Source organism: Miscanthus floridulus, chromosome 14 (genome assembly GCF_019320115.1).
Source record: "Miscanthus floridulus cultivar M001 chromosome 14, ASM1932011v1, whole genome shotgun sequence".
NCBI lineage: Eukaryota > Viridiplantae > Streptophyta > Magnoliopsida > Poales > Poaceae > Miscanthus > Miscanthus floridulus.
This window is the reverse complement of record NC_089593.1, coordinates 66,924,737-66,934,309: the sequence shown is the minus strand read 5'-3', so window position 1 is coordinate 66,934,309 and position 9,573 is coordinate 66,924,737. Positions and strand designations below refer to the sequence as shown.

The 9,573-nt window shown below is 46.4% G+C and overlaps 1 protein-coding gene across 1 annotated transcript; it reads left to right on the top strand.

Annotated features, from left to right (window-relative positions):
- The first annotated feature begins 1,097 nt into the window (after positions 1 to 1,097).
- On the top strand, positions 1,098 to 2,208 carry LOC136502585 (dof zinc finger protein DOF5.8-like). Its single transcript, XM_066497835.1, has one exon. It carries the CDS (start codon positions 1,159 to 1,161, stop codon positions 2,038 to 2,040), a length of 882 nt encoding a protein of 293 aa, XP_066353932.1. The 5' UTR covers positions 1,098 to 1,158; the 3' UTR covers positions 2,041 to 2,208.
- Positions 2,209 to 9,573: the final 7,365 nt, after the last annotated feature.

Here is a 9,573-nt window from a genome sequence, read left to right as displayed (position 1 = left end):
TTATTTATGTCTAAATGGGCCCATGCCAACTCGAGCAAGGTGAAAATTATAGAGAGAAGAGAATGGGAGGGACATGAATTAGTGGTGGTGCCGCCGGCTGGAATTAACTCGTCTATCATATTGTGCTTGGATAGCTAGTGGTGAACTAGCCAAGCCAACCCGGCAAAGGATTATATTCAAAGGAATCCTGGGCTTTCGGGCATCGGGGTCGGGGCATGCATGATGCGTCGCTCTCGAGCTTCAAGCAGGACATCAGCTATCAGCTAGCGCAGCAGGCGTAGGCCTCCTCGCTCGGCCCGGGCGCCCTCCACGCTGCGGGCTCGACGGCGCTAGGCTAGCTAGATGCAGCGGGTGAGACTGGACGTTAAACTAAATATGAGTTAATTATAAAACTAATTGTACAGAGGTAGACTAATTAGCGAGATAAATTTATTAAGCATAACTAATCTATCATTAGCAAATGTTTACTGTAGCACTACATTGTCAAATCGTGAGTTAGTTAGGCTTAATAGATTTGTCTCGTAAATTAGCCTCAATCTATGTAGTTCGTTTTGTAATTAGTCTATGTATTCTTCTAATTGGTATCACAGGTTCGATGTAAACAAACACCCCATCAGCGTGTGTAGCTGGGCAAGCACGGCTGCACTCTGCAGCAGGTGCAGGGTGAGATGCATGAGATCAGGAAACAGTTGTGTGAGTCGTCTTCTCTTTCCTTGCATTGTCCGTGTGCATTATTGTTGATGCCATGCAATGCAAGAAGCAAGAATCAGGAATTCGCTCCATCGATTCTCTGCTTCGTCTGCAACAGAAAGCTACGTAACCTTTGTGGTTGTGGCCACCCCCCACCGTGCAGATTCCTGCTGTCGTCCTCGTCCCTGCCTACCTCTCTCCTGCATGCTTCCTCCTCCGTACCATCCGCAGGGCGCCCAGTCCGAGCAGTCCCCTCTCTCTCTCTCTCTCTCAAGCACTGTTCGCGCCACTGCACACCACCATCATCCACCGCCGCCGTGGCCGGCGTGCCCTGCGCTGGCCCTATATATAAGCACGGTGCAGGCCTCTCCAACTTAGTCTCACAACGGCAGGCAAGGCATCGTCGACCGACCGCTCGCGCAGCAGCAGCAGCTTCTATCTCCAACCCGACACCTGCTGCTATCCACCATGGAGGCGCTGCTGCACCAGTTCCCCGTTCCGCCGCCGCAGCCGCTGCCGCAGGACGCGTTGCTGCAGCAGGCTGTGGCGGCGCGCGCGCTAATGATGGCCGCCGGCGGGAACAAGGCGCCGTCGACCGTGACCACGGCCGCGGGGGCCGGGCGGGAGCAGTGCCCGCGGTGCGCGTCTCGTGACACCAAGTTCTGCTACTACAACAACTACAACACGGCGCAGCCGCGGCACTTCTGCCGCGCGTGCCGCCGCTACTGGACGCTCGGGGGGTCCCTCCGCAACGTCCCCGTGGGCGGGTCCACGCGCAAGCGCCCGCGCCCGCGCCCGGCGCGCTCCACCCGCGCCATGACCGCCGCCGCCGTCGCCGCTCCCATGGCCACGCCTTCAACAACGACGACGACGACGACCGCCTCGGCCGGCGGCAGCCCGTTCGCCGCCTCTCCAGCAACGCTGCTGCAGGGCGCGGGAGGCGGCGGCCTCCTCCTCAGCTCGCTGCTGCTGGGCTCGGTGTCCGCGTCGGCGGCGTCGGCGTTGGCGTCACCGCTGCTCTCGCTCGGCACAGCGCCGCTGCTGGAAGGCCGGCTCTGCTTCGACCTCGGCCTCGGGGACGCAGCGCTAGGCGCCGCCGCCGACGGGGCAGCTGCCGACTTGGTTCACCACCAGCAACTGTCGCTGGGCGCCGGGCCGCTCCCGTGGCCCGCAGCAACGACCGTCTTGGAGGGCGACCGCGCGGAGACGACGACGTGGAAAGCCGCTAGTAGCGTGTTCCCCTACCCGCCGGCCGCCGCGCTGTGGCAGGAGCTCGCCGCGGCGGCGCCGGTGGTGGAGGCCGGTGGGCTGCACCTGCACCACGGCGGCGCCCCGCACCTGCTCCTGTGACACGCTCACACGCGCGCACAAGAGGACGTGTACGTGACGATGTGCTACTATTCATGTAGTTATGCCGTTTATTGCATGCATGCATGGTGCTGGTACATGGTGGCAGCTGCGTCGTCTCTTGTGTTGTCTCGTTTTTCACGTATTTATGGAGCCTGTCATCAAGACTGATCATCAAGACATGGGGTCAAGATATTCTCAACTCTAGTACTCTACTGTTTGTTCTGTACTCAGCTCTAGTTATCGAGATAAAAAAAAAAACTCTAGTACTCTACCACTAATTTCTTATATTTGTATACACTATAACACAACGTACTTTTGCCGCCACTCTCTATTGTAGGCAAAGGGCACCTTTGCCGATAGATAATCTTCCGCGAAAAGTTTTGCCGACAGTTTAGAAACAGTCGCGCCAGAACCGTCGACGAAACTTTTGCCGACAGTTAATAGAATCCCCGACACTTTATGTGTAGGCCAACAATCTACCTACGCCAACAATTGAAACATTTGCCGACAGTTAACCCTTTGCCGACAGTTAAGACCTACGCCGACAGTTAAGACCTTTCTCGACAGTTTGTATGTTGACCAAACAATTTTCAATGTATTTTACAAACCATACCCTGCCCAAAAAAAACTATCGGCAAAACTGCATAGATATAATTATAATTAAAATAATTTGACAAATCCACCTGATATATATATATAGCAGGTCAAGTGATGATCATAGTACATAGAGCCATATAGGTCCAAGATATAAATTAGTCAGTAACAGACATGTATAGACATGCTACAGGACTTGGGCACAAAAGTGGCATTCAACAGTCCATGTCTTTTGTGATTATCATCGAGTTTCCCTGTGAAATTAGATCCAGGGGAGGATCCATTTCTCATGAAATGTGAAGGGTCAGGCGGGGAATCTCCAAGGATTTGGCCTTTACTCTACAGCACAAGAATAACAAGCATGCATAAGATGTTGGTTGAAAACTATCGATACAACGTTAACGATTCAGTAAGGCAAATGCATTTTTAGCAACAAACACTTGCCTGTGCATTTTTTCAGAATGATCGAAAATACATATTTGACTACAAAAATGTAAAACTACATTGAGACACAATCAAGAATTGACTGTTCCTTTCCTAACAGCAGAGCAAGCATTGCAGCTTTGGAGAAAGAAGCAATTACCCATGGAAGCATCTTTGCATTTTCTTGGTTCCATTCTGGGAATGTTACCTCGTATTTTTGCACTTTCTCTTGCAAAAACCGTATATATTCAATAACCTGCATCAGAAAGGATGGCACAAAGGAATCATGTTGAGAGTTGTTGGCTGCCGTTGGGAAGCAAGTGCAGACTTGTTGGCCTGCTGCTGCTGTCCTCGAACCAATTCACATAAAAATAATTCGGAGGCAGCATATACACATGAGACATGGAAGCAATAATTAGCATCCCAAAAGGATAGCACTTCAGGTGCAGAATAAGAACCGGAATCTCCAAGGCGGTCCCCTAAACAGAGCTCAGCAGAATCAATTAAAGAAGGGCATGGGATAGTTGCGAACATTGTATGGTATATTTTCTGAGGTGCACCATGATTCCCTAAGTATCATTTTATCCTATGAAACATAAAAACAAAATGTTTTGAATAAGCAGTGTTTAAATGGCACCACACCTATGCAAATGAGGGCTGAATGGCAGAGCATATTAAAGAAGGGCATGGATAGCTTTGAACCCTGTATGGTATCTTTTTTGAGGTGTACCATAATTACCTAAGTACCATTTTATCCTAGGAAACAGAAAAAAGAAAATGGCTAGACATAGGTAAGTTATTCGTAGAATCGACACGTTACAGATATCATAAAAGAATCAGCGGCAATAGCAGCAATCTTGCAAAGCATGAAGGAAAATAATATGTGGTGTTTAAATAGCACCACACCTATGCATATGAGGATTGAATGGCAGAGCAGATTAATTAGCAAACAATAATTATAGCTCTCTCTCATTACTATTAAGTGAATAATGAACTAAAAGTAAAGATTGATCATGAAAGCTATATCAGAAAAGAAAACACGCTAGCCACCTTGCTGACATCACAGAAATGAATCTAAAAGCATGATGAGGATAGGGAACATCTCAGAAGACTCTTTTGTCGATGGGGAAGTTTAGGCACAGAAACTTACATTGTCTTGAGAAAGTTTGCAGGAAAACAATGTCTTTGTTCGTACGTGTTGCTAGCAGGGAGCAAACATGCTTCCTCAGTTCTCCAGTTCCTTAATAAAAAAAAGCATGGGATGTTTAGTGTTTCTTATGGGAGAAGGAGCAACACAATTATCTAGTTACTCACTGAAACCACTTTCTCTGAGGTGAGCCCAATGAAAAACTAAATATCTATACCTATGTTTTAGTGGCCTTGGACCATCGAAGCAGTTTACTTGAACTGAAAAAATGGGATGGGTTGTAAAAAAAATTGTAAGCTGAACATCTCACATGATTGAGGCTAAATATTGTATGAATATATGTTTCATAATCTCAGCTTATCTTCCTCTGAAATATTTTATCTGCTTGTGTAAACTTAAGCATATTAAGCCATCATGCATCTCCTATGAACCAAGTAATCTGATGCGCTATTTTAACTTGAAGTAAAGCATTCGTCATGATCTACCCAAAAGCACACATGATAGGGACTGCATGTTCTATGGAAGACTGAAATATGGTAGAGTGAAATTTTATGTTAATCCACCCACATGATATGATCTCCAGGGAATAGGTTTCATCAATCATTAATATGGGATTGGAGACTAGAGCACTAGGAGATTTTCTCACACATCATCTATTTAGACTGAAAATGTACGAGACTTCCCTGGAACCCTAAAACTTGGCTAAGTTTTGCCAAAGCTATACTGCTAAAGAAGGTTATGTACTCTTGTCACGCAACAAGCGGCTCTGGTGTGCAAACCTTGAACTACCAATTGTTTGGCACTAGGATTTGTATAATCTTTTGAATGGCTACAGATTAAGAATAACCTCTGAATCCGCAGCTAGAAAAAAAATCCAGCAATAGAGCTACCACTAGAAAATTCAACGATAACAAAGCAAGCAACGTGTAGGCCCAAACTTGCATTCTGAAAGTCTGGGTACTCACGAAATCCAGGCATAGCATTTAAGAGTACAAGACACATATTTTCATTATCATAAGGCTTGCTAACCGTGCTCTAGGTGAGTAGGTGACATACACCGCAAAACTATAGAAGTGTTAGATGTTGGCATGAAGAAGGATGCAACCAAATTATCAGTTAGCTGACAGGACATAGGAGAGTATCAAAGAAAAGAAGATAACTCTCTTCAGAGATTTACAACAATGATAATTCATATTTAGAACTAAATACTGGCCAATATGCATGCCCCATGCTTTGTGGTAAACTATCTGTAGGGCACATTTTCTGTAGAATAATAGAAGATGTGGCAGAAAGAGAAACACAAACATCCATGTAGCATACATTTCAGATCAGCTACCAACAAGTATGGTAGTGGGACAATGTTGGAAATCATAAAATGCCAAGCAAGTTATGCCACAGATGTCAAAGTTTGTCTTTCCACAAGAGTTGTACAGCAGTGGCTACAATGCTACATGGCACTGGTATAACAGCTTCATACACAAGAAAGAAAGAAATACTCAGATATGATATTTTTACAACAAGGAGACATATATGCATTTCAATAGTTTCGAGACTAACTTATAATTCCACCTGCAGCTTAAAGTTCAATTGATTCCCTTCTCTGTCTTTTTATATAGAACAGTCACAGCATATTTTTTTTGCATAAAGGACCAAAGTAAAAAGACTATGAATTCCCATCAGTGTGAACTTTGCCTTCATATACTACAAATAAGTTGCAGATCGAGCATAAGAAAACTTACATGCAACCTGATTGATTGTGTTGTGTACAAGATCTTGAATCCTGCTGGTTTCTCTGCAAAATCAACTAAGGCAGTAAACATCACATCTAAATCGAGCCTTCTCCAAAGAGGGGAAGAGAGGGCGGATCTAGACTGAATGAAAGTTTGGCAAGAGAAGTAACCCAAACCTTGAATCTTTCCAGCCTTTCTCACCTTCGTCTACTCCTTTCTGCAACCAAGAAAAAAATACAAGAAATTAAGTTGTGGCGAAACCCTAGCACTCAGGGGAATGGGGATGAGAGGAAGAGGATCTGGAGATGACGCACCTAGATGCAGAGAGGAATGGGGATGCAGCGGCGGCACCGCTCTTGCTGTCCGATGGTAGGCTAGGGCGACGGCGGGCTTGGGGGAGGCCGGCTTGCGCGGTCGTAGGCTGGGGCAACTGGGGGTTGGGGCGACGACGCCTGTTGGATTCGGCGGCGGGGGCTAGGGCTGTAGGCTGTGGGGCTCTGGCCAGGGACAACTTCGGCGTGGGCGGGATTGGGAGGTGGAGATTTGGGCGGGCATCAGCGGCGGCGGCCGTGCTGGGTGCTAGCCTCCAGCACCGGCTCCTGGCGGTGCCCGGCAGCGGAGCCCTGCTAGCAGCGCCCAGCGGCGAAACTGTGGTGGCGGTACCCGGTGTTGGAGCTGTGCTGGCGGCACCCGGCGGCTGCGCCCTGGCAAGAGCGAGGTTTTTCTTTTTTTCTAAAGTCTACGTGAGTGGAAAGGGAGTAAGGAACGAAGGGTGGGCAACCTATTTTTTCTTCGGGGCCTACCCCTTCACCGACACTTGGACAGTGGTTTAGGTAGGATACAATGACACTTTTTGTCTAAAAACTTTCGCCAACACTTTATGTGTTGGAAGGAGAAACGTCGACATATAAGTTGTAGCCTTATATTACTATTGTCGACAGTTTAAGTGACACTAAAAAGGTAAAGAATTGCCAACACATTATGTGTTGCCAAAACCCTTGATTTACCAACACATAATTGTAGGGGAAAGGTGGGTTGTGGTGTAGTGATGCTCAACTCTAGTACTCTACAATTTGTTATATACTCAACTCTAGTACTCTAGTGTTTGTAATATACTCAACTCTAGCGACGTATTATCAGGTTTCGTAGTTCAGGGTTAAAAACAGTGTGACATGCAACTTGAAGGTTGGAAAAGGGAATTGTTGGCTCTAGATGTCCGATGGGATAGGATTCTGTTAGAGCCTATCAGAAACGCGTTGCACTCCCAACGTGTCACTGCAGTCCTTCCCCATCTGCCTTGTCCCACCCTGCACGCCGGCACGCATACCCTGCCCCTGTCCGCCTCACCTCGCCCCACGCCCGCCACTCCATCCCCCTGACCCCCTCCTCTCTCTTCGTGCGGGCAGGACCCAAGAGCCGAGATGAGCACGAGCACGCCCCGTCTGTAGGACCTAGGCGCGCCAAGCGCCCCATTCGCCGGTCACTGGCTCACAGCGCCCCTTCCCACGGCGCCCGGGGCGTGCCCAAATGACTCTCTGAACATACCTTTGAAACACGAAACACTTACAACATGAAACACTTGAATGCAACATACGTCTAAAGCAGATAAAATATTTGGAACATACACTTGCAACATGTGTGTGAAACATATGCAACATCTAGATAAAATACTTGCAACTTGCAACATGAAACACTTATTGCAATGCAAGATTGAATCAACTGAAACATTTCGAACATACTCTTGCAACATATGTGTAAAACATATGCAACATTCAGATAAAAAACGCTTACAACATACATCTGAAATAAATGAAACATTTTGAATAAACGCTTGCAACATGCCGCCAAAACACTTCGCGACATATGCAACATCCCGATTTACTTTTGCAAACATTCATATGAAACACTTACAACATACCTATAGAACATCTAAAACACTTGAAACATACGTTTGCATGACACTCTAGTAGGAGGCGGCCACCATATGTCATGCGTATTGAGGAACTCGATAACCTCCTCGATGGACAGATCGGAGCTGGGAGGTGGCGGAGCGAAGAGCACCACAGGCTTGGCTGTCGCGAGCTTCTTCCGTTGGGTGCACTGGGGTGCGTGGAGCCTCTATGCGAGCGTGAAAGTACGGCATGGCCGTGACGCCCTCGTGGTCTCGGCCAGCCGCAGGAGGAGGTGTCGAGGAGGAGCCTAGAGTCATGGAGGCGAGCGAGGGTCCCAGGTCGGAGGAAGCGGAGGTGGTCACCGCTGGAGAGGGCGAATGGTGGGCGAGTGGTAGGGAACACCGCGATGGTCGTGCTAGTTGGGAATGTCGCCGTCTTTTTTTTTATTTCGAGAAACGGTGAAATAATGAAGGTAAATGGAAACAGATCTATTGGGCTGGTAGTGCACAGGCCCAGAAAACACGGCATCCAGATGGTCGGAACCCGCAATGTTGCATTTCCGATTGTAAAATGTAGTTTACCTTATAAATGACGTTTTACCTGTGTTATAAGTACCATCCATGCGCGTGTATCATATCTCATTCTTCCCATGGCGAGATGCGTGTCGGATATATGCATATACTGTCGTAACATATTCCTGTGCTGATAATGTATATCGCCATTAGGGATGAAATTGGATCAAATATACAGACGGATACCAGGGATCCTGCATTCCATCTCATATTTTTTCGATGTCACAAGCGAATAAAGATCATGTCGAATACTGATACCTATCTTATATACATATCAGAATTCTGATATGATTTTAAGTATTTGGATTCAGATATGGTATAGATATCAAATATTCGGATTCAGATACGGACTATCCATACCAGGTTTTGATCCTTCAGAATGCACAGGATATCGGAAAATATGCATCTCCTTTTCATCCCTAGTTGTTCCATGGTCGTCGAACTGGTTCTCGACTTCGTTTGCATCCTAAAAACTTAAAGCAAAATTTGAACTCCATGAAGCATCCAGCTTTATATATCGTGTCGAAAGACGTCCTTTGACATAAATATGACGTGGTGAGTCCAACTAAAACGGTACGCAAATGTCAATTTTTGTTTAACAAAAAAGGTTGAAGCAACAACCCAACCGCGCATAAATTGGGCAGGTGTCGAATTCAGCCCAATCCAAACGCAGCCTGAAGGGGCCAGGCTACAAAGAAATCATTTCTCGCCAAGCGGGCCAAGACTCAAAAGCATTTTTTATTTTCAAGACAAGCAAAGTAGCCGTTGGACTTCCTACTGTCACAGTGTCACTACAACATAAATTACGTGATAAAATACTACTTTTCAAACCATTATCTAGAATTTTTTTCTGAATTTTGGGAATACATTTTAGAGGTAAACAGCTCAATCGAAAACTCAAATATAGCATTCTGAAAAGAATATTAATTTCAAAATTGCAAAAGCTATAATCTAGACGATATGGCTAAAATGGACCGTGCTTATTTTTTTAATATTTATTTGAAATATTTATAATTTTTTATGACCCATAGTGTCGGTGTTTCGGACCGGCGGGCCCTCAACCAACTAGTAAATTTGTACTGCGTGTTCCCAATCCCGGATGGTGATGCAAAAAGACACAAGGTTTATACTGGTTCGGGTAATGAGTACCCTACGTCCAGTTTGAGAGATCAATC